The 25,752-nt window shown below is 37.4% G+C and overlaps 1 protein-coding gene across 2 annotated transcripts; it reads right to left on the bottom strand.

Annotated features, from left to right (window-relative positions):
• Positions 1-297: 297 nt before the first annotated feature.
• On the bottom strand, positions 298-22,762 carry rrbp1a (ribosome binding protein 1a). 2 transcript variants are annotated; one of them, XM_056252993.1, is made up of 28 exons: positions 22,557-22,761; positions 19,248-20,837; positions 15,631-15,785; positions 15,390-15,512; positions 13,682-13,834; positions 13,183-13,301; positions 12,363-12,516; positions 10,407-10,539; positions 9,978-10,129; positions 8,300-8,334; positions 7,955-8,030; positions 7,820-7,857; positions 7,633-7,714; positions 7,503-7,540; positions 7,322-7,397; positions 6,365-6,405; positions 6,176-6,263; positions 5,606-5,698; positions 4,793-4,885; positions 4,587-4,676; positions 4,416-4,508; positions 3,797-3,889; positions 2,624-2,707; positions 2,405-2,485; positions 970-1,053; positions 792-887; positions 462-605; positions 298-373 (listed from the first exon to the last, which is right to left on the bottom strand). In XM_056252993.1, exons 2-28 carry the CDS (start codon positions 20,818-20,820, stop codon positions 335-337), a joined length of 4,026 nt encoding a protein of 1,341 aa, XP_056108968.1. In that variant the 5' UTR covers positions 20,821-20,837; positions 22,557-22,761; the 3' UTR covers positions 298-334. The 2 variants fall into 2 exon arrangements, with proteins under 2 accessions (XP_056108968.1, XP_056108969.1); XM_056252994.1 differs by lacking the exon at positions 2,405-2,485 and having other exon boundaries at positions 22,557-22,762.
• Between the last annotated feature and the right edge of the window lie 2,990 nt (positions 22,763-25,752).

Below are 25,752 nucleotides of genomic sequence, written 5' to 3'. Positions count from 1 at the left end.
TAATTAATTGCACTAGTTGATGTACGAATAACGTACATACAGTTTCCCTTTTAACACTGACATCAGGAGGAGATGCAAGAACACTAAGAATATATAAGGCAGTTGAGGAATCATTTCTGACATAGTCAGAAGGTTTAAGCTGGAATGTAAAGTGAAAATAGTTCCAGCACACCTCCTAAATACAATTTTGTGCACTAGTTAGATTTCTCAAAAGTCTTCATACAATTTCAATCAAGACTATAGACCAAGGCAAAAAAAATCAAAAAAAAAATCAGGAATGCTTCATTTTGGTCATCTTAAGGCAATTTTTGGCAAACAATTTTTGTTTTCCACCTCAAACAGAAGTGCCTTGCTTCAGCTCTCCATCACCCTCCTGGAAATCGAAGCACATAAACAACATTAACATAGACATCCAGCAATTCATCTTACTATATAAACTTATGTACAGTATAATGTTTTACCTTGTCTTGCAATTGATCCTGCAGGGTTATGACTTTCTCTTTCTCTTTAGCAAGTTGGTCCTGACTGTTTCTCAGAAGCTGCTGGAGTTTGGTGGCTGCCTGGCCCAAATCTTTGGTCATCTTTCGCTCCTTCTCTAGACACTCCTAAAACACCAGTCAGAAGCATTATTGTCATGTCAGCATTAAAGGGTACATTAAAAATGTAAAAAAGTACTAAATCGTTCCACCCTTTGAGAGTGATTTCACATGCAACATCAAACTCTAGAACTTGTGAACATAAAAAAGGCACAAAAAACTGATCATACTGTTTATCATCTAGTCAAAATGTACCTTCAGCTGAACAACATCACCCATGACTGCAGTGTCTTCAGCTGCCTTCATCTGTTCTAGATGGCTCTGAAGCTGTCTTTTGAGGGCCTCCTGAGCCTAAAAAGGATGGAATTAAAGAGTTTAATGAATAATGGGCTTTAAAAATCAAGAAGAAACAAGGTCATGGACACTGCTGTACCTGCTCCACTTCTGCAGAGAGCTGCTGGTTTAGAGTCTGTTCACCCTGCAGTTTTTCCAATGTCTGTTCCAGCTGAGCCTGGACCTGACCAAGCCAACAGAACAGTATCACATCAGCTATGAGAGCTACTGCAAAACCTTTCCATGCCATCCAACACAAGAGCTGCATTAGTACACACTGCATTCAAAATACAAGCATAAAAAAGAAGTGCGAGTTTCAAATACAAAAGACATGTTAGTGGTTAAAAAGGTGTGTGAGAGCGAAAATCCAAGAGTGGATGAGATATTCAGAGGTGAAAACAGGCACCTAGGTTAACAGAAGCCGCTGAAACAAAAATGCTGAAATATGACTGGTTAGAATTATGAGAAAAACGTCTCCTCATTGGCAGCACTGGACAGGGAAAAAAAGATGTGTATGGTACATAATTATAGCCTCTAGTACAGGGGGAAATTATCCTCAAAAATAAAAATAGTATATGGTCAAGTAATTTAAACAAAATATGACCAAATTTGAGACGTATTGTAACACTGACTTTTTTTGTAAATAATAACAATAGTGTATTCGGTCAAAAGTTTGGAAACATTACTATTTTTTAAGTTTTTGAAATAAGTCTCTTATGCTCATGAAGCCTGCATTTATTTAATCAAAAATACAGTAAAAACAGTATTATTGTGAAATATTATTACAATTTAAAATAATGGTTTTCTATTTTAATATACTTTAAAATATAATTTATTTCTGTGATGCAAAGCTGAATTTTCAGCATCATTACTCCAGTCTTCAGTGTCACATGATCCTTCAGAAATCTTTCTGATATGCTGATTTATTATCAATGTTTGAAACAGTTGTGCTGCTTAATATTTTTTTATAACCTGTGATACTTTTTGTAGGATTCTTTGAAGAATAAAAAGTTAAAAAAGAACAGCATTTATTTAAAATAGAAATCTTTTATCACAATATACACTACCGTTCAAAAGCTTGGGGTCAGTATTTTTTTTTTTAAAGAAACTAATACTTTTATTCAGCAAGGATGCGTTAAATTGATAAAAATGTATAGTAAAGATTTATATTGTAATATTGTAAAATATTTCTATTTTGAATAAATGCTGTTCTTTTTAAGTTTTGTATCAATAAATCCTGAAAAAAAAGTACCACAGGTTCCAAAAATATTAAGCAGCACAACTGTTTCCAACACTGATAATAACTGAGTATCAAATAAGCATATTAAAATGATTTCCGAAGGATCATGGGACACTGAAGACAATTAATACACACTGTCTCAAAACGTAGTCGGCAAATCATTTTTTGTCAGCAACCATTTTTTGAAAGACTACTTCTGTATGCATTGCTTCGCTTTGAGACAGCCATAGTGCTAAATAATCTATCTAATGCTGCCAAGTGAGATGCAGGGTGCCTTTCTGCGTCGCACCCTAACCTGACACTCCTCTGCTTCAGGCTGCCCATTCTCCACCACTCCCTGAGCTCGCTTTGTCACGTCACTCAGTTGCTGCCTGACCTGGAAAAGGAAGCTGTCACTCAACAAAACCAACAGCTTTTTTTTGGCAAAACCTCATGTCTGGCACAGGATTGTGAATAAACAAAGGATAATGGGTGTAAACCCTTAGCAAATGTTTGTATGTCAAAGGAAACCAACCTGTGAAAGTTCCTCCCTCTGTTTGTGTGCCTCCATCATGGCCACACTCAGCTGTCTTTCAGATTCTGCTAAAACCTGCTTCAACTAAAAAAACAAACAAACCAACTGTTAAAGGTGCTCTACGTAACTTTTAGCGACCTCTAGTGGTGATGTTTCAGATTGCAACCAAATTTTACAAGAGCGCTCGTGCTCGAACTCATAGACAATACCGTCTATTACGCAAATATCTCGGCGAATACTTGACGGATTCGTCGAGCACCGAGCTCGTTGGGACCATCTAGTCGAGCTGAAAAGAACCATATAAGTTCCATAGTTTTTGGTGGTGTTTTCGCGGAGATATTAGCAGAAAACCATCGGGCGCGCTGCAAAATTGCAGACGCCGGTGACGTCACGATCTTTGAAGAAAATCGCTCGTATCTCTGGAACGCAAAGACCCAGAGAGCTCAAATTCGGGGGAGGAGGTCCCAGGGGAACCCTTGCCCGAACGCTAGAGTGGCGGGCCTCGGGGATGCCCCCCCGGATCGCAGTTCGCTGGGACCCCCGATTTCGAACGGCTATAACTCGGGGAGCCGGGCGAGTTGGACCTCGGGGTGGGCTCGTTCGAAAGGCCCCGTCCAGCACTACAAACGATTAGAGTCTTGGGAATATTGATCAAAGATTGACTGAGATATAAGCCGAAAAACATGCGCCTTTAACCGGACGTAACTCCCTGACCGTCTACATTGACTGTAGGAGAGAGGCTCGGGAGCGCACATGCACGTCACATCCGTTGGATTTCGTGGTAAATCCGACCCGGAGACTTCACATAGAAATAGGAATACTGGCCTTCAGAGGTAATAGCAAAACTCGACAAGTGGATCATTTTAATGTGTGATTACAACCCCTTCACACACAGGCAATAAAAAAAGGATTCATTTTAGTAGAAAAGTTACATAGAGCACCTTTAAATGGCAGAGCAGAACGAGCCACAAGTAAGTCATGTGTTATACGTATCAGAAGCTCAAGACCTATTCACAACATCAGATGAAATTAAACTGCATGTATATCAACCCATCAAACTCTTATTTATAAGACATTTAATAATGGATTGAATGACTAAGATGACTTTGTTTTGCTTTTGCATCTCAAATTGTGTTTTAGTGAATAGGCCTTTAGGCAGGAGTGTGCGCTCACGTGCGTCATCTCTTCAGATTGGCTCTGGCTGTCAGTGGAAGCTGACTGCTGTTTCTCCACCTGGGCCTCAAGCAGCAACACTTTCTCCTCCAGCTGCACTCAGGGAAAAACATGGAAAGATAAGGGAACAGATTCCATGAGAAATATTGAGAGCTGTCATAAATGTAATTCTTTATATACACTTGGTTCAAACTACTGAAGTAGCATAAAACTACACATTAGCTTGTTTTGTGTATAAATGCAGGGTATCTGCAGTGTTTTTCAAATCAAATTTACTTGCATTCCACTGATGAAATCTATACCTGTTGGGTGCTCTGGTTTGCCGCTCTCAAACTCTCTGTTGTCTCTTCTAATTCCTGCACCTTTTTGAGTGCCTATGAAAACACAACATGACAGATTGAAACTTTCACGCTCACTGTCCCTTGGTGGTAGTCATCTTCCAAATTTCCCCCAAAAAGTTATCCATAAACACAGCTTGTCCAAGTAAACTTGAATAACAAAACCATAACCAAATCTAAAAGATATTTTCTATAACCAAAGAAAACAATTTTTCTATATGTGTGTGTGTGTGTGTGTGTGTGTGTGTGTGTGTGTGTGTGTGTACAGTGTATAGACCCACCATCTTCCGTTTGTCCTCTGACTCAATTATCTGGGTCCTCCACACCGTCTCCTCCTCCTCTACACTCTTCTGAAGTGTTTTCAGCATCCCCTCCTACAGAATAAGATTAAACAAATATGGCTCAATGTCATTCCCATTCAAATGTAACAGATTAATAGTGTATAATCTCACCGTCTCAGCCAGTACGCTCCTGTACTGTTCACACTCAGACTGTAGTGTGCACTGACTCTCCTGGGCTGCCTGTAGTTTCCCCATTAACTCCTATATAATAAAACAACATTGTAATAACTACAAATATGCCTTACATGCCCACTAGTGAGTGATGAAGAGCCACAAAGATGATAATAGCGCAAGGCCAGAAACTGCAGCATGCTCACCTCCATCTCTGTGCTTAGCTGGGATTCTTGGCTCTGTTGCTTCTGGTTTAGCACCTCTTGTACATTCACAGCAAAGTCCTGAAGCCATTTGGTCTGAAGGAAAAGAAAGAGAGACTCCGGATTAGGCACCATTTAAGGATGTGAATAGAGGAAGTGATGGAAGATATGTACATCCTTTATTAATAAAGTGACTCCATTTAATGTCAATGACAAGATTAAGTACACTACCATTTGGGGTAACTAAGATTTTTTGTTAGAAAGAAATAATTTAAGCACCGATGCATTTAATTGCTCAAAAGTGACAGTAAAGACATTTATGACATTACAAATGTAAATAAATACTGAAATAAAAAATGCATCATGGTTTCCACAAATGATATTAACCAGCACGGCTGTTTTCAACATTGATAAGAAATGCTTCTTGAGATCCAAATCAGAATTTTTTGAATTATTTCTGAAAGATCATGTGACACTGAAGACTGGAGTAATTATGCTTAAAATTCATTTGTCATCACAGGAATAGATTACATTTTAAAAGATATTACAATAGAAAACGTTATTTTAAATGGTAATAATATTTCACATATGACTGTTTTTACTGTATTTTGATCAAATAAATGTAGCCTTGGTGAGCATAAGAGACTTCTTTCAAAAACATTTAAAAAAAAATTTCCAACCCCAAACTTTTTGTAGTGTACGTATAGAGGGACTTATGTTACATGTATTTGCATTTCAAAAACAAGCCAACATTACAAGTGAATTCAAAAACAAAACTGAGAAATGAAACAACGAGAAAACTGAAATCCTAGACACCTGTGCTGTCTCTATGTTGATTTGTGGAAAAAGAGAGTGAAGAACTTCTTTGGTCTCGGCCTGAAAAGATTTCAGCATGCCCTCCAAACTCTCCTGTAATGACATTATATGCTCAGAGACAACTGAACACAGTATTTACATTAACAGCACCAAACCTCTTAAACTTGACATTCTATTTTCTGTCTTAGGTAATAGCTGAGACTCTTAGCACAACTAAACACTGACTAATCCAAAAGAAACTTTCAAATAGTGAAACAATGTGAAAAAAAGATTTGAGTAAGATTTGGGAACTGCAGTGTAAAATAACACTTCCTTGATGATCCTTGATATGGTGTCACCATTTTCAATACCAGTAGTACCGGTCACATTTTACACACACAGAAAGACCTATATGGTATCTTTATGTCAACACTCCTGAAATGGAAATGCAAGAGCTCTGCAACAATCTGCTTTATACAGCAACGCCATATACCCAGCTGACATGATGATGTATGCTGCCTACGCATATTTTTATGAATCACTGTGTACATGCAAGATAATGACACGTCCACAATTGTCTCGGCTACTTACGTAACTCTTGCCTTGTGACTGATTTAGTTCATTGAGCAGCTGCACTTCCTGTTGTAGTGATGTCACAAGGCTCTCTTTTTCAGATAGACTGAAAAACATCACGAAAAACAACTCAACAAAGAATGATCTTAATGTGGGTGGCTGACAGGAACAAAGATGCAGTGGCCTTCAGTAGTACTGAATATGTACCTTTTATGTAGTGACTCCAGTTTGGCTGTGCTGTCTTCCAGCTGTAAATGAAGAGTGCATTTATAGAAATAGTCCAAAACACTTTTTTTTTTTTTTTTTAAAGGGGACCTATTATGCCCTTAAGTCTTGATTTAGTTTTTGGGGTCTACTACAATAGGTTTTTATGCTTGAATGTTCAAAAAATAATTTACATTGTTACAGCACTTCGCTTCCCAGTCTGTCTGTAACGCTCTGGCTGCATCTGAAATCGCATTCTCGAGCAAGTTCTTACTTTGCGACCGCTAAAAAAGTATGTTATATATAGTATGAACGCGTGTATTATGAATGTAATTTGGACGCACTACATTCGCCTTGTTGACTATGCAATGTGACCTACCAGGGTCAGTTACGTTGCTTTACTGCCATTCACAAATCCTCTCCAGTGGCCTCATGGGATAGTAGTATCCATCATATACGCACTTCAGAATCTCGCCAGAAGTAGTAGGTCATCTGGGTACTTTGACTACTCTTTTATGAGTACTGTGAATTCGTACGTACTTCTTTCGTCACATATTGTTTTTCGCCTTCTATATATGAGGGAAGTGTGTGATTTAGGATGTAGCCTTTGCTTAGTTCCAGTCTATATGAAGCCCCACCTTCCGAAAGCAAAATGTGCTCTGATTGGTCGGCTGGACCAGTGTGCTGTGATTGGACCACCGATTCGAGCCTGTTTCGGAAATGTTTCAGGGAGTTCAGAAACAGTGCTTGCTTACTGATATAGAGGATAACTCTCTTTGAATGGGACTTTTTGCTTTGTAACTTTGCAGAGATTTTTCTTGTTCAAACAGAAACATCACACACTAAAAGAAAGTTGAAAATATAAAAAAAGCATAATAGGACCCCTTTAAACAAACTAATTATACACTTTAGCTTTAACATTTTTGAAAAACAGAATAATAACAGCCAAGTCTCACTTACTTTAGTGTTGTACTGTTCTTTACACTGCCTTATCTTTTCTTCAAACGAAACCACCTGAGACTCTTTTTCTTTCAAACTACAAGAACAGGAAAGAGAGAACACATGCCATTAAATCTTAACAGAATATGAAGAAAAGAAACATGAATGTGAAGCTGTTACTTGGATCACAAATGACGCATACCTGTTTTGTAGCTTTTCCAGCATTTCTGTGTTTTCAAGCTATAAATAATAATTAAATTAAACGGCATAAATGGTTAAGACTGAATTTAATTGTTATTTGAGGGTTGCAAGTTTGCATATGATAAACTTACTGTGTTGAGGTCTGAACTTTTTTCTTTAACCTGTTGGAGTTCTCCCTGAAGAGTTGCTATTTGCTCATCCTTTTCTTTTATGCTTTAATTCAAATGAAGAGATAAAATAAACAAATTAAAATCATTCAAATCATCTAAGCACTACTGAACTATACTAGTAAAGCAGCAAAAAACATCCTCATTGTACCTGTGCTGCAGTTGCTGCATCTCTGTTGTGTTATCCATCTGAAGGGGACATGTGATTGGTTCAAATAAGGTAGTACAATAAACAATAAAAAACGTGTTACACACTACAAGTTAAATTTACGAATGAAACTGGCACCTGATTGGCGATGGTGTTTTTGAGGTGGGTCAGCTCTTCTTCAAGAGTTGAAACTCTACTTTCTTTCTCTTTCAGGCTAGAGATTAAACAGTTAATGTGAATTCATGGTCAACAAATGTTGAGAGTGCAAAGCTGTTTCAAATGTATTAATGTACAAAAATTTTGTGAAGTTTATGCTAAATACAAGAAAATGTCAATTAAAAAAACCTCAATACAATGTCATCTGAAAAGTTTTATCTTTTCAAGTTAAAGCTATGTTTTAAGGATATATAGATATTTTCATTGGAAAACAAGGCAAAAACAGTGTTTAAAAAAAAAACAGCATACACAAACGGTAAATCGTACCTGCTCTTTGCTTGCTCCAGTTCAGCCATGAAAGCCTGTAATGACGATAAATGCACATGCTTATGAAATTACTGCTCCACCATACATTATATATTCATACATATGTATCTCACTTGTTGTATACCCCATCTCTAAGTTGCTTTAGGATCAGGGGTGTCCAAACTTGATCCTGGGGGGCAACTGTCCTGCAGAGTTTAGCTCCAACTTGCCTTAAAGGTTTCTAGTATGCCTAGTAATACCTTGCTTAGCTATTCAGATGTGTTTAATTAGGGTTGGAGCTAAACTTTGCAGGACAGTGGCCCTCCAGAGGCAGGGACACCCCTGCTTTAGATAAAAGCCTCTGCTAAATTAATAAATGTAAATGAAAATGCATAGACTGATACAGATGAACAGTTATTATTAGGAATAGGGGTGTAAATCGGACAGTTCATCACAATACGATACGATATTGATTCTCTCAGCCAGCAATACGATATTTGCCGATACCTCAAAAAATTCTTCGATACATTTAAGATTCCATTCGATTCAGGGCTATATCGATTGATTTATCGATATTTAGATATTATGTGCCAAGTTTACACAACTAGTTACGTTTATTAACTCACAAATGCAACCAAAATAAATAACATGAACGTTTAATTCAACTTTTTGAAAATTGAACTTGCTCTCCCAATAGGGACATTTACAACAAGAGTTCATTTGCAAAAACAGATGTTTTTTTTTTATTGTGCATTCCAAGTAATATAAATCAAACTGCAGCTGGGTTGTTTTGATTAAGTAATAACTCAAAAAATACAGGTAACTTACAAAATTAAAGTTCATTGAAAGTATATTTTTTATATATTAAAAGTTCTTTTTTTTTTTTTGCAAAAGCAGATAACTCCAACAATCGTTTTTTTTTTGGCAAAAGCAGATAACTCCACATTTCATGTTTCAGAGTTAAACAAAACCAAGTAATTGCTATGATGCATAATAAAACACTCGGTTAATCTTTGTAACGTTAATCTCCTCAGCTGACATAGACACCTGACAAACTTTATTGTTGTGATTACACGCAATACAGGGAGCTTTTCCCTCACCACTAACTTTAGCAAGGTTGCGTGAAAAAGTTTCAGCTTTTAGATATCACAGGTTCATCACTTTTAGTCAGCTTAGACGAAACTGCTCTTAGCTAGCGCATCTTTTCGAAGTGACTAACAGCCTTGTCACCTGACCAGAAAACTGCGCGCTGATTCGCTAAAACTGACTTTTCGGGTAGTGTTCACAAACAACAAGGGTGCTTGTCGGTTTCTGCTGTAAAACATGAACTCCGGCTTTTGTGACAAAACGTGTTTGGGTTCAGTCAATCTTGTCAGCCGTCTATTTCAGCTGAGAAAATGACGTGAGGATGTGGAGAGTGTCAAAATAAAGGTACCGTATATATCGATATTTTAGGTGTGGCATCGATCCATTTCGATGTATTGTTACACCCCTAATTAGCAATGTAAAAAGTTAACATGCAAATAACTAAATGTTTAACAAACTTCAACCCATTTATTCAATTTGACATCTACAAATTATTTTATGAGACTTTTATATAAGGTGAAATTGAATGGTTGATACACACATAACATATAATACATGACTATTATTATGTGACACAGATAAATGTATTGGGACATGGAAAGTGGAGTGTCACCTCTGAATTGTGGTTTTGTTCTTTGTTCTGGCTCGCCTCTAGTTGCTGCTCTCTCTCTGCCTGCATATGTTTCAGCTGGCTTTGCAGACTCTCCAACTGTTCGCTCCGCTCTTTCAATTCCGCCTCCACACTGGCCACACGAGCTTGAGCCTCTGAAACAGTGGTTAGGAAGAGAACACTTATTTCTCATTATTAATTCATCACATATCTGATGTTTTTTTGTCCAAAGCAACACAAGCAACCTGATGTTAAGTGTTTTGCTCAAGGGCACTTTGGTGATACTGCAACTATCACACCTTGCAGGATTTAAAGCCCACATAGAACCATTATCTTGCTTTTCTAATTATACAGAAATGATTTGAAGCAATCTGGATCCATCTTGTGATTCAACAATGTGCTTCCTTGCTTAAGAACAAAGTTGGTGCTGACCTGCGTGAGCAGTGGTGTCTTTCTGCTCAAGCTGTGTCTGAAAGCTGTTTCTGCTGCTCTGGGTCTGTCTGAGCTCCTCACTCACTTCCTCCAGATGCTTCTGCAGGGCCTGTTCGCTGCTTATCCAGTTCGCCTACAGGGGACAAACCATAACACAGAAAGCACATGTCAAGTTTGATCGCGCAACTCCGCTGAATTCAAAGTCTTAATGAACAAAGCAGGTTTGAACATGTTAAATTCCCACTAAGTGGATCCACAAAAATGTTATTACATTTACATTACATTTAATAACAAAACGTCAAACCAAGATGTAAAATCTGGGTCATTCCGTGACCCAGAAAAAAAAAAGTGTCAAATGTATGCAAAGTGACCCACATCTGGTGTTTGACCACTGAAAACGTGTACAAATTACCAGTTTACTCATGGAGCCACATTGAGATCCCCATATCTCTGGGATTGAACCATATTGGGTCTTAAAAAAATTAAGATACCAAAAGAAATGTTTGTTAAGAATCAGAATCTAAAAGGATATTAAGAGACCTTTAATACTTCTTGAATTACAGGCATGCAAACTTAGGGCAAAAAACACAAGAAGTGCTTTTTTGAAGTGTCATCGTTGGCATATAATGCAACAAAGATTGCTAAAGTCAACAGATTGTACTAATAGATCTACCAATCTCTGTGTAAAAATAAAATAATGATGCTGCCTTCTTAAGCCATTAAGATTCAAGTCATAAGCCATTTTTACCACCCTGTAAGTTGGCTCTAATGTCATTTTGACCCCCCTCTACAAAATAGTTACTCAGTCAATATACACATACATACATAACATTTTATGTTTTGCCTTTCTTCATTTTATATTTGCCTTTCTTCAGAAAAAAATATTAACAAAATCTAAAATTTGACCTGGATAAATTTCCAAAATTTGGTTGATTTGACATGTAATGACTCATCTGTAAACAGAAGATGCTAACATTTTTCTTAAAAAAAAAGAAAAAAAAAGATTATATACATATTTTTAAATGTAAAATGCCATTTGGTGTGATATTTGGTAATATAACAACATATAATGCAATTTGATATTTTGATATATTATGAAAAAGGCATTCATTTAGTTAAGTGTGGCTTAGACATCCAATTACTTTTTGGAACAACTGTACATTAAATTCATTAATTTTAGGTCCTGATGATAATTTAGACTAAATTCTAAACAGGGACTATGCAAACATAACATGGGAGCATTGACTCTCCACACATTACCCATGTCTCTCCCATGCAGTACACCATCTAGATGCTCAAAATGAGCTCAGTAAACACTTCAACAAAAGGCAGCTTTTTATCCGGTGGCCTTTGATTTGTAGATGTGGATTAGCGAAAAAAACGCAGTTTGTTCTCAAAGCTAAAGCCATTTTATCTGTGCTTCCAGTATGAATAATCAAATACTTCTGTCTGAAACTGTACTACTTAGGCAGGCTCACATTCCAAATCGCTCGAAGAAGCACTTTCTTGTAGCTCTGGCCATGTTCCAACTCACGGAGCACTGCTGAGCGATCAAACTGGCAATCAAATGTTCTGCCAGCATGTGAACAATCCCATTACTAGAGGCACCAGCATTGGGGGGTCAAAGTCTGAGCTGAGCTTTACCAGCAAGCCTAATCAAGCTTCTTTAATACACACACAGATTGCAAGAAACTATGCTTCATACCTGCTGATGTACAAGGCTAAACAGCCCAGCAAGTGGTAGCAGAATGCTCTAATGAGGCTGGTGTTCATGCTGGGAGAGGTTTTATAAGAATTAGAGTGGCATTTTGAACTCTTTCATAAGAGGGGTATGGTACTGCTTGGGCTATTGTTGTTCAGCTCTTTGGTACAAAACTAACTACAATTCAGCAAACTAAACAATACTGATTGGTGTCTGTGGTGCACAGAATGGTTTAAGAAGGATGGACCTCTTACCTGCAGCTGGGTCAATTGTTTCTCAGCTGTGGCAGCTTTAGACTCCAGATTTTTCCTGAGTTGTTCTTCAGCCTGCAAGGCATCATTCTTCTCTACCAGTTCCTTATTGAGCCGAATGCTGTCCTGATGCAGTTTGGCCAATTCAGCATTTTGTCTGATGCAGCAAAAAAAAATTAATAATTAAATGGAGAGAAAAAAAACAACAACATTCTGAACACACCAGTGTAGTATTAAAGTCAACATGGAACACCATTCGCAACACATTTTGCTAATGTAATTGATAAACATCCAAGTGAAATTCTATCTGGTTTGCATCAAAATGTATGTTACGTATCAGAATGGTGCCAGGGACTTAAAGGGATGTAAAAAAAAAAGAAAGAAGAAGAAATATATATTTTTTAAATATTTATCACTGAAGAATCCTGTTTTAAAAAAAATCTGGAACACACAAGCAAAAAACAACAAATTGGCCAATTCAGCATTTTGTCTGGACCAATAAAGAAACAAATAAATAACAAATTTAAATGGAGGCAGAATGTCATTATATTTGATAAATTATGAAGACAATGAAAAAAAAATTGGAATGAGTCATGAAGAATTGTGCACAAAAAGATCAGGAATGTGCAAGTTCAAAATAAATAGAACTCAATTTTGTAGTAGGCAACCACGGCTGCTTGGTTCCTATATTTTATATGTCATGCTAGGTAGTCTGTTGCAATGTTATTGGTCAAAGGTTTTGAACATCAAGGTGTGGTCTCTGAAAAAGATAAATTAAGCAAGCAAGACATTTTGGGGTTTGGCAGGAGCTGTAGGTTCATACTTGCTCTCCGTCTGACTGGTGGCTTGGTTAAGCGCATCTCTGAGGATGGAGTTCTCTTGCTGTAGACGGGCCAGCTGAGCATTAGGGCCTTTCTCTAACTGGTCCTGGAGAGCCGAGATCTGAGAACGAACAGAAAGGGCTTGTCACGTAAATGTCACGTAAATATTAGGGCTGCCAAAGCTCACTAATGTGATTAATTAAAAGGATCTAATCCTGGTAAATTGAATACATTTACCTAATTTCACATTACAACTAATATTAATGACAAAACCATCACTGGTACAATCTACTACAAATTTTTACACAAAACATTTCATAATTTCAGCCAAATCATAATTTGAGGCTAATCATATTAATAACCCAAACTGCCATGCAATTATTATTTTAATTTACTGTCCTACTAAATATTTTTTTTGCCTGATGTCCTTGCAATTTCATAACTTTTCATAGAGTCTTGCTACCATACAGGTTAACAGTAGAGAATCTGCTGAATTCTCACTTTGGCATTGAGCTGCTGAGACTCAGCGAGGTGGTCTTGATAACTGGCCTGCATGCGTGCTTGCAGGGCGATAATGTCCTGCTCTCGCTTGCTCAGCTGAGAGCTCAACCTGGTCTCTACAGATGCCACCTTTGACTTCTCCACAGACAGCTCCTACACACAAACACAAACACAGGTCATGATCTGGCGTGAAAATAGGCTACTGTTCAAAAGTGTGGGGTCGCTATGAGATACATATATTTTTTAAGAAATTAATACTTTTTTTCAGCTAGGACATTTAAATTGATAAAAATAAATAATTTTAGAATGGTACAAAAATAAATGTAACAAAAATGTCCTGAAAAGAATGCTAAAAAATGTATCATGGTTTCCATAAAGATATTCAGTAGCACATTTGTTTTCAACATTATATATCCACAGTATTCCTGCGCCCCATGACGCTTTGCGCGAATTATGGGTGTAACTTCCGTTAAGATGTAAACAATCAGTGAAAGACTAAGCTCTATGGACGCAATAATAGATTTTTAAAACTTTTACGATGACATTACATTATTCTACTCACCCTTCAACCATTGAACATTAAAAGGACATTTAAAAGTGTAAAAGCATCAACAAGGTAACTTTCAACAGACCATGAATAATCTCAAAAGCATCTTTCCACAGCTAAATCGGTCGATTAAATATCACTGTGGTAATCTGTATTATGTAACATACATACGTTGCCTAAATAAAAAAGTGTTTTACTTCAGCATTACGTGATACTATTTTAAAGTGATTTCAGTCATTTTGACAGATAATAAATTGTATTTACCTGTGAAACCAAACCTGGAAAGAGACGTGAGGATTTGGAGAGGATTCCAGTGAATTATTAATGGTATACATCGTAAATTAAATCGGGAGAACAGGGCACAAATGTGCAGTATGTGTTGACCTTTGTCATACTATTACAGCGGAATTCAAAAGGAAAAAAGAAAAGAATCATGAGGAAAAGAATGCAGAGCTCTTACTATGGATATTCTTGTTATAACATGTCACGTTAAAATACCAAGTGTTACGTTATTCTCATGTTATTCTTAGATAAAACATGAAAGAAAACTGATTGCTCATTAAGTCAAACTGACGGATCAGGTTTATTTGTAGGGCAACCTTATGATTTGAAATGATTCGTTTCAGTCTTTTTGAATGGAAGTTCCCCAAACCGGAAGTGCCGCCCATAATTCAAAACGCAGTAAGCTTGTCAGGAATAAGGTGGATAAGAATGTTTCTTGAGCACCAACCAGCATATTAGAATGTTTTCTGAAGGATCAAATGACACTAAAACCTGCAGTAACGGCCGCTCAAATTCAGCATTAGCATCACTGGAATAAAATACATTTTTAAATAAAAAATAGCTGTAAATATTTCACAATATTATTGGTTTTTACTGTATTTTTGATCACATAAATGAGTGAGAATAAGAGACTTCTTTTAAAACCATTACAAAATCTTACCGACCCCAAACGTTTGAATGGCATCATAGGTTCAAACCTTGCAACTGTCAATATCAGACTAAAGCAAAACATTTAATAAAAGGACTGTCCAATTTTCACCTAATAGAGTCCATAATGATAGAGTGCTTGTAATGCTTGATGCATATGCACATATCAAACTTTTCTTAATTTTTTATGTGATTATTTTTTTATACTAGCTTGAGTGTTTCAGGTCTTACTTTACTCAAATCCCTCAGTCTGCTTTTAGCAGCTGCTGAGTCCTCCTGCTCAGCTGCCAGCTGCTTGTCTCGTTCCTCCAGCTGTTTCTTCAGCACAACCACAGGATCACCCTTCTGTGTTGCCTATAAACATGCACAAAACACTGTTTAGACAAACTTTTGCAATAAAGTGATGGGTATAATAATACTCACTTAAAATATAAAACAAGACAAAAACATAACTTTAGGAAGTTGGCCATACCTTGTGCCACGTGTCTTGAATAATTCCAGTCTTATCAGACAGAATCTCAATGAGCTTCTGGGCCTCTACTTCAGTGAACTCCATACTCCTCACCGTGGAAAGCAGAGACTTATAGGGCAGGAACAGTGGGCTGTCTGCGGGGTCTGCAGCCATCGCTAGTGAGGGAGAAAAGAGACAAAAAACAGATAAATTATTAAGGTTATGCACGAGTAAAAGGGACACAAATCACAAATCACAGAGATAACTGCCATCCACAGAGAAGATACAGTTGCCCCCTTTTGTAGTGCCAGTGTTGTTTTGAAGCCGAATCAGAAAGCAAAGAAGTGCTTTGCAGCAGATCAGTCTCTGGCCCAAGCACAGTGTCTACTAAAACTCTTTGTGTTTAAGAGTTAATTTTCCAACCCATTTATTACACTCCTAACACCCACAGCATAATCAGCATCCAATTCAGATCAGCACAGTAAAAAAAAAAAAAACAGAAAGCCCTGTTGAAGTGCAGCTTCAAGGGAATGACGTGTACGATACAGTTAACTGGACTCGTACAGTGGTGTGTGCATGTGCTGCTATAATGTCCTTTATTGACTCACTTTGTTATTTAGACAGTGCCAGCATGGCACCAGTGTGTGGCACCAGGGTGAGATGGCACCCAGGACTGGCAATAAACTCCTATTGTCCAGTCACTAAAGGCCTTTGTGTGCTCCCCTAATGAAGCAGCTGAGGCAAACGTATTGTTTGAACAGGGCCAAGAGGGCTGAACTTCGTAGAGAGGAGTGGAATTCTGAGTGCATTTGGAAATCCACCTGCACGCTGGCGCAAAACTCTGCATTTTCCCATGGTCAAAGCAGTGCAATACCTCATCACAAGTGAGTGGTATTATATATATATATATATATATATATATATATATATATATAAAAGACTATTATTTCATTAATATAATATTACAGTATTTATACATTTCTTGAATTTGAATTATACATAGTTTTAGTTATTTTGTTGTGTTTATTAGGTTTTTTTAAAGATAATTTTCTTTATTTTAGTTTTAGTATTTTTAGTACTTCAACTTAAAGTGAAACAAAAATTAGACATATTGCCTTGCAAATAACTGAAATAAATGCATTTAATTTATATATATATATATATATATAGTTTTAGTTAATGATAACACTGGATGGTTGACTCTTCAAACAATAGATTAACTATTATATGAGTGAGGTTGGGTAATATATCTAGAATTATTTTTATTTGCTTTATGCAAACTTTAACCATTATGTAGTTTTGCACATTTGTGCAAAATAGAGACAAAGTAAAGCCAAACTTATGCATAACAGCATGAGAATCAAGGACATGTTCAGACTATGAAACCATTATTAAACTAAACTCAAACTATCTCATGTGCCTAATAGCCTGTGTACTAGCACACACGTGCATGAAATCCAGCACATGAGCAGAAGAATGCAGCTCACTGCCTCAATTCCCCTGTGAGTAGCACTTCAGACATAAACCTACTCTGAGTTCTCTGCAACCAATCAGAGCCAACATCAGCAAATAAGGACTAGTGCTATTCCAACACACCGCCCACAAAGGAAATAGAGCACCTCAGCGCTATTTGTCAGAAGAGACAATCCAGACGGTACTCAGAATTAGATGAATGACATCAGGAAGTAACATGCACATAAACTCCTGAGTCAGCCACTTCACATACACCATATATTCAGGTTTTCCAGGCTCAGCTTGGAGGTTTATTACATGTAGATGTCATCAGTGCGGTCTAGCCAAAACAGTTTTATCTCTTTGTATTTAAGGGTCTGGCAAACCAATCAGAAGTATCCTGTTATTGCATACTGAAGCCAAACTTCCTTTAAGACATACCTGGGTCCTACACAAACATTTGGACTGGCTTTTTTCATTTTCCGGGTCTAATATTAGTGTCTACTACATCAACCTGATAATGACATTAATGATACTGATAATGAATTTTTTTTAAATAAAATAAAAAGTAAGTTACTTTAAGTCAATAAAAAAAAAAATATATATATATATATATATATATATATTAAATAAAGATATTAAAGACAATGAAGATTATTTCAAATGAATGTTAACCTAATATGGTCCCTAGGTCAAAGCGTTGAAGAGATGCTGCACATGAAGATGCATAATATGAGGTCTTTAATTGTCCACATTCAAGCATTTCATTCAATGGACTTAAACAGCTTTCCCTTTTCCAGCAGATTTAGTTCACAAACAACTGACAGTCGTGACCTAAATAGGATTTTCATTTACAACAAAAATCCTAAAATTCTGCATTAGTAATTAGTAACTTAAGCTCCAAGGATCTCGCATGCTTGGCTCATTTGGTGCATCTGGCAAGTCAGACTTGGGAATTCAGAGAATTGTTAAGTGATGCAGTTGATGAATTGTTCAGTGCCATTTACAAGCTGATTTAACATGTTATATGAAAATAATCAGCTTGTTTATGAGTCGGAGACTGCCATTGCGTCTCTTCAGTACAAAATAACGTGGAACGACATGTTATTATGAAATGCAGTGGGATTATATGCTTTGGAATTGTAGTTAAGTAAAAGAAGGTTTCCAAAATAAAAATACTAACATAAAAAGTACAGACATTTGAAAAATGTACTTAACTTCAACAAAGTAAAAAAAAAAATACTTTATTAGTGTCCACCTCTAATCGATCACCATTTAAATGATTAATCGCTAACCTTAATAGCCTACTGCAAAATGCATCTACTGCAGTGGCAGAAAGCCATCATGACAGGGTGTGCAGATGCCACTCAAAACAGCAGTTTCCTCACGAATTAATTTTTTTTGTTACTCTAAAATAATAGGCTAGTTGTACAAGTTTCGTGCACATGTATTTTTCCATGTGCATGTCTGTACTGTACGTGTGTGCATTTGTATGGGAGATACATGTGAGCAAATGGGTTGTTTTGGTATTATAAGTGTTATTTTCTTCCCAAATGTGCATAGGATATTGTGCATATTACAGAATTTTAGTTATATACGAAAATGAGTACTTTTATTCAATCTCCATAAAGTTTGGTTTTGCTTGAATTATATCAAAGCCTTTAGAATACTCAGATATTTTCCTTGATTTATAAATGATCTTCCAGTTCTTAATATATATTGATATTTTAATAATTCTTCACTATAATATATTAATTCAATGACAAAACAGATTGGATTCTTCATGAACACAGACTATAACCATCCCCGTGATATCCCATAACGCTATAGCCTTGTTTAGCATCATTAACTACAGCACGGTCGCTTAATTTTTCCTTGTGTGTTTGATGCACTTGTTTTGCTTATGAGCCATCATGCACCTCAAATCAACGCACTGAAATGATGACCTTGCGTAATCGACCATCGATATGTTTTTACCAACTAAAACGACAATTAATCGATCATCGATTAATCATTAGCATCCCTAATGCTAATAAAGTGAAATGTCTTATGTTAACAAATTTGAGTTTCAACAAGAACCAGGAGGGGGCAGCCTCCTTTACATCATCAGGTCTGTGTATCCTGGTAGTAATTATGTGAACACTTAATATGTTTTTTTTTTTTTTTTTGTGGAGATAACAGCATACCTGGCTCTGCCTTTTTCTTGGATCCTGCTTTCTTCTTGGGTGGAGCATCCTGTTTGGGCTCTTCTGCTTTGGCCGGCAAAGCAGTCACTGCAGCAGCTTTTGGAGTGCCCACTGGAGGCACTGCCATAACAGGAACCTTTTTGGTAACCATCTCCAATGGAGCCACTGATTTGGGCTGAACCTCAGCAGAAGCAGACTCTGCTTTGACTTTCCTTTTTCTCTTCTCCTTAGGAGATGGGGCAGGTTGGGCATCTTCAGGAGTAGGATGGGATGCAGTAGCACCTGTAGCAGCCTTTTGGGAAGGGGCCGGGGCAGGTGTACTGGGTTTTTGTTCAGGTGGAGTGGATTTCTGGGCTTGGGTGGGTGGAGCAGCATTCTGGGCCGGTGGAGAAGATTTCAGGGCTGGAGAATTTGAAGCAGACTTCTGGGATGGTGCAGGTAGAGAGGATTTCTGAGCTGGAGCATTTGCAACAGCCTTTTGGGCTTGTGCAGATTTTTGTGCGGGGACAGGTGGGGCAGCTTTCTGGGCTGGAGCATTTGAAGCAGACTTCTGTGAAGGGGCAGCTGGAACGGACTTTTGGGCTGGGGCAGGTGAAGTGGATTTCTGGGCAGGAGGAACTTGAGAGGGTTTCTGAGGAGGAGCTTGAGAGGGTTTCTGGGCAGGAGGAGCTGGAGAGGGTTTCTGAGCAGGAGGAGCTGGAGAGGGTGTCTGAGCAGGAGGAGCTGGAGAGGGTTTCTGGGCAGGAGGAGCTGGAGAGGGTTTCTGGGCAGGAGGAGCTGGAGAGGGTTTCTGGGAAGGAGGAGCTGGAGAGGGTTTCTGGGCAGGAGGAGCTGGAGAGGGTTTCTGAGCAGGAGGAGCTGGAGAGGGTTTCTGAGCAGGAGGAGCTGGAGAGGGTTTCTGGGCAGGAGGAGCTTGAGAGGGTTTCTGAGCAGGAGGAGCTTGAGAGGTTTTCTGGGCAGGAGGAGCTTGAGAAGTTTTCTGGACAGGAGGAGCTTGAGAGGTTTTCTGAGCAGGAGGAGCTGGAGAGGATTTCTGGGCAGGAGGAGCTGGAGAGGACTTCTGAGCAGGAGGAGCTGGAGAGGATTTCTGGGCAGGAGGAGCTGGAGAGGACTTCTGAGCAGGAGGAGCTGGAGAAGACTTTTGGGCAGGAGGAGCTGACTTCTGGGCTGGTGGAGCGGGTTGAGAAAAGTTGGGTTGGGGGGACCGAGCTGGGGCATCTTGTTTAGGTGCTGGTGCAGCAACTTGTTCAGGGGCTGGAAGAATTAGAGGACTGGGCTCGGCTAGTACTTCTGTGACCTCAGGGGTGGTCTCTGACACCAGGAGCTTCCCGTTGGGCTTATCATCCTTTTTCTTACCACGAATTTTCTTCTCTGCTGCCTTGTCCTTTTTCTTTTTGTCTGATCGTTGATTAGATTGGGTCTTCCCTTGCTCCTTCCGCTGCTTGGCTATAGCTTCTTCGTAGGATGTCTCCTTCATGGAAAATGTTGAGACCAGTGCAATCCCAATAGCTGAGAACACCATGAAGCCACCAAACACCACTATTCCAAGGGTCTGAGGGTCATAGATGTCCATGACTGCTAGTGTCCTTTCTAAAAAAATAAAAAAATAAATGGAAGGAAAAAAGGGTGAGGTTTGTGGCATTTTTATGTCAATATTATCATGTTTTATATATTCAATTAATGTTCCACATAAAGGCTTTTTAAACACAAGAGTGGCACCTTAAGCGTTAACAATGTCCCAGTAAGGTGAGTCCATCTTACCTTACAGGATTTCCTAGATTTCCTTTATCAAACACATATTTATCGCTTTACTATTTTAACAATTTATTCTAAGGACATACAAGTTGGCTTTTGAATGTTGGCCTGGATGCACGAAAGAAAGTCTCAAATTTTACACTGCATAATTGACATTCCCTGTTCCAGAAGCATCTAGTTTATTCATTTGGAAAGGAGGTCCATTCAACCAAAAAACAAGTTTCTACAGAAACTCGCAAGAAGAAAAAAATATGCCCAAGCATGCTACCCTCAACTTCTATTACAAAATTTTAACAAAAGCTTCCACCATACAATATGCAAACAATGCATTTAGTAGAAGAGGATCATTGCAACAAAAAAAAAAAAACGTTTTCTACAGAAAAGACATCCAAGTATGCTACCCTCCACTTCTACTATAAACTTTGGGGAAAAAAAGCTACATCTATACAGTATGCAAACACAGCGCATGCAACAGAGTTTTCCATTCCACCATGCGCTGCTTTCTGCCAAAGCAAATTTCAGTCCTCTGCTGCTTCCATGGGATTCTTGCCATACCAATCTCACACTTCAAATGTGCACCAAAGCATGAATGCATGGTGGCAGAAAAAAAAATCTTCATATTCTAGAAGCAAGAACAATCTAGACAGCCTTCAGCGCACAATGTATACAATAATGAGGTTTGGTGGCAATCTGTAACTTGTACATAGGAATGCTACATTTATGGGGAAACAGATGCACTTAGACTGCTCCATTTCGCATAGCCCTTGACTGTGTTATATATATATATAATATATACACACAGACTTAAATTAAATTAAAAAAGCCAAATCAATATTAGATCAAACAAACATGTATTATGCTAATACCATGACATCCATTTATAATAAACCTGATTACTAAAAGTAAAATGGGCCAATAGGAGATGAGGACCACCTTTAAGTTGATTTCTGTTGTTTCTTACATATTTAAAACCGTTGTAAGAAATGAAACTGAGGGGGGAGACTCACAACATTTTGCTTTGAAACTGAATAAAAAGGCTGATAATTATTAGTTGGAAAAGTGTTTGTTTGTACTCCATGCTCGCTTTTGACACATATTCAAAAGGTAAGTTAGCTGTTGAATGAATATACAATAAGAAACGAAGAGTGAGACAACTCAACAGCTGTAACGTTAGCTACTTTTCTCCCTGAAACGTGAATGAACAACGCAAACCAGAATTATGTTTAAACAGTTTTCGGATAATTCTTGTTATAGGAGCTGAAATGTGTATTTAATAGACAGTTTTCATTTGCTAGGTCACAAAGGAAAAGCTGATATTAACTGTCTGCCTACAACGGAGCATCACCCAAAATCAAAATGTGAAACCACTTATTATAGTCATGCCATTCGCTTCGTGACATCTATAAGATGCCTTTAACCCACCTGAGTTACGAGATAGTTAAAGAGGAGAGTAAATAAATGGGAGAGATCAAAGTTTACGTCTAACGTTAATTGCTACTGAAAATCTTTTAAGCTTTTAATGAATAACGCCATAACAAAAGCTTTAAATCTCACCTCCTCTCGCGGCAGATTTCCGTTGGATGAATAACTTCAGGAAGAGTTTAAACAGAAATGATTATCTCGTGCCTTACCACGCCAGCAAAAAACAAACAAAACAAAAAAACAAAAAAAAATCTTATTCCCAGCTTGAGGAGTCAGTCGATGTCTGTGTGGAGTCGTGGCACTTTCTCGCGCTGGCAATACGCCGGCAGTGGCCCACATTCCGTCCATCCAGGGGACAGCTGATTGGCTAGAGTAGAGTCAGTCAAACAGTTACGAACCAATAGAATTTTGTTATCGTAAAAGAAGGCTGGTCTTTTTGACTCGAATGGGAGTTGTAGTTTTTTTAACTCGTTTTTCAAAAAGGGTTTCAAAAATTACTGTCACAGACTTCATTTGACTACCAAACTATTAATTTTAGCAACCTTTTACGTCACCAGTCTGGTTGCTTGCCTGTATGCATTTTAACCATTCCTTTTATTTGTTTGTTTGTTTGTTTTTGTTTTTTTAATGTTTTTTTTTTATTATAGATAGCCTATATTAAATAGGCCTATTCAGAAACATAGGCCTTAATTTATTATTTTCAGATAAAATATGAATCAATTTAATTTTCTTCAAAATACAGTTTTGTTTTTCCCCATTTGTTTCTCCCATGAAAATAACATAAATATTTTCATTTAATAACATTTAAAAGATTGAAAGTATACATGGTGTGGAAAATTAAGAAATAATACATTGCTGAATATTTATATAATATTAAAATCCAACTTTGGAGATTGGTTAGACTAATGAATACCATTTTTAACATTATTATGAGGCCTAAAGGAAAGGTAGTCAAACGACCTAAAGTTAAAGGTAGGCTGTACTAAGATAACAAAGACTGTTGTAAAATAAATGTTTAAAGCAATGTGTGAATTATTTATTGCTAAAAGTGAATGTCCTTACAGATCAATATATCAGTCTTTATTTATCTTTGCCTTAAGCTTATACCAAGACACTCAGTTATGGAGCTGTTTACTGAACGGAGACTACAAAAAAATCTTAATTTACTTTTGAAAGGTTAGTCTTTGGTGTGGTTGTATGTTCGTCACATTCATTTGTTTAGCAGCGGGTGTGGTTTCCATCTGCAAGAATGTGGCGTAGAACTGTTTTAAAACCTTTCAAATTGTAGGTATTATTTTATATTATAAGCACGCCATTATTTAATTATAATTAAGAAATTCTGTACAATTCACAGCAAAAAAATACGAGGAGAGATTCATATGCACTGAACTAAATTTTAAGGAGTGGATGCACATTCCACATTCATTTCTTTATTGTGTAACATCACAACATCAAATTGAACAAGAGGGCGTTGAAAGAACAAAACATAGAGTAGAGCAGATTTACCTGAATGTAAGTCCAAACCTTTTCATGCCTATCCTAAGAAACACCTCTCAAGTAATTTCCAACATGCTTTATATTTTATTATTTAATAGATCAAATGTCTTTTTTTCTCTCTCTTTGCAGCGCACACTTCTATATAAGCATATTCTCAATAGGGACAATGCTTGAAAAATTTATACTGCGAGATCTACAAGATAAATACATTAACCTTAAAAATCAAATCAACATAAATGCCCTAATATTTCCAAATCTTTATTCACCCTTAAAACTGTGCTTCATAATTGGTTCATAATCGTCTTGAGTTTTACAACAGGTCCCATATGCATGTAAATGTTAGAAATATCTGGCATGGAACTAGTTGACTCACAGATTTATCGGTCAGCCATTCGAGGCCATGTCAACGTGGTCTGTTTGCTTAGTGAGTGAGAGAGTCAGAGCTGCAGCACATGGTCTAGAAAAGTATATGTCATAGGAGTATTTTTGTTCATTGCTTGTTTAATAATGCCTAACCCTAACCTTACGGTACATGCATATAAATACGAAAGAATATTAACATTAAATGTTACAATTATTTTCTATACAGAAATTTTCAATTCAGAAATCAAGTTGGAAGCAAAAATGTAATATAGGCTAATGAATTCAGGGAAAAAAATAAGACATTTTTACATCTAAACAAAACATACAGTACAAACAGTCCGCAATTTAAACGTCTTGTGCATTTTTCTCTAGTCTAGAGCACAGATGGAGCCCAGAACATTATGACTGCATGGCAGTGTTCAGCTGTTACTGTAGTGTTTGATGTTTGTTCAGAGTAAACAAAACGGCTTCTCTATATCTTTATCAAGAGAAGTGCGTGGACAAACTGGTCTGCTTATTGAAGATAGGCCTAGAAAAGTCATACATATTTATTTTTGCTGCTGTGCCTAAGGCCCGCTTACTTCTACCAAGAGAGCACTCGTACCTAACCACCACTTCGGTCTTAATAGACTGAGAGTCGAGAACAGATGCACTCCATTGACTTTAGAGAACATCATGGAATACTTCAATGCACTTTAAGCAACTGAGTTTCTAACTATCCGTGCTGTCTGGTTTACAGCATATATTGTCTGTCAGTGTGAACGCTCTTATGAGTCGGTTTGTAGTGTCTCGCTGGGTATCCCTGCACATATTTAAGATCTCATTGGTCTAAAAACACACTCCTTATTGTTCAGGAAATATGTAGCCTAATAGACATTGAAAATATATACTCATAAATATCTCATTTTTGGCTCTGATTGTGAAATGCAGCAGTTTTGCATTTATATCACTATCAACTTAAAATATTAAACTGCAATCAACCATTATTAAACGCAGCAGTTTTGTGCCATATAGGTATAACGTTGAAAGTTGAAATAACATCAACTTTACCTATTTTTAAGTGATTCATTGCATTCTTCACTCGACGGTTTACATACCCCACCCCCCACCCATCTCTCTCTCTCAATTCAATTTTTTTTTCAATTCAAAGGGGCTTTATTGGCATAAAAGTTTTTGAAACAATGTTGCCAAAGCATATACAAAATATACAAATAAAATATATAATATATATATTATATATAAACATTTAACACAATGTTGGATATATTTGTGTATGTGTGTGTGTGTGTGTCAGTCTCTCTCTCTCTCTCTCTCTCTCTCTCTCTCTCTCTCTCTCTCTCTCTCTCTCTCTCTCTCTCTCTCTCTCTCTCTCTCTCTCTCTCTCTCTCTCTCTCTCTCTCTCTCTCTCTCTCTCTCTCTATCAAAAGTCATTGAGGTAGGGCCGGGGAACCTGGCCCTTGCTGACTCC

The sequence above is a fragment of the Rhinichthys klamathensis genome, unplaced genomic scaffold (genome assembly GCF_029890125.1).
Source record: "Rhinichthys klamathensis goyatoka isolate OS25496 unplaced genomic scaffold, OSU_Roscu_1.1 h1tg000100l_1, whole genome shotgun sequence".
NCBI classification, from domain to species: domain Eukaryota; kingdom Metazoa; phylum Chordata; class Actinopteri; order Cypriniformes; family Leuciscidae; genus Rhinichthys; species Rhinichthys klamathensis.
Note: the sequence above shows the minus strand (reverse complement) of the source record. Positions and strands in the feature narration are given on the sequence as shown.

Coding starts and splice junctions, on each gene's coding strand:
- rrbp1a (XM_056252993.1), bottom strand. CDS start 20,820: ATGGACATCTATGACCCTCAGACCCTTGGAATAGTGGTGTTTGGTGGC. Junction 12,517..13,182: donor ACCAGTCAGACGGAGAGCAA/GTATGAACCTAC, acceptor TTGCTGCATCAG/ACAAAATGCTGAATTGGCCA. Junction 4,509..4,586: donor GGAGCGTACTGGCTGAGACG/GTGAGATTATAC, acceptor CTTATTCTGTAG/GAGGGGATGCTGAAAACACT.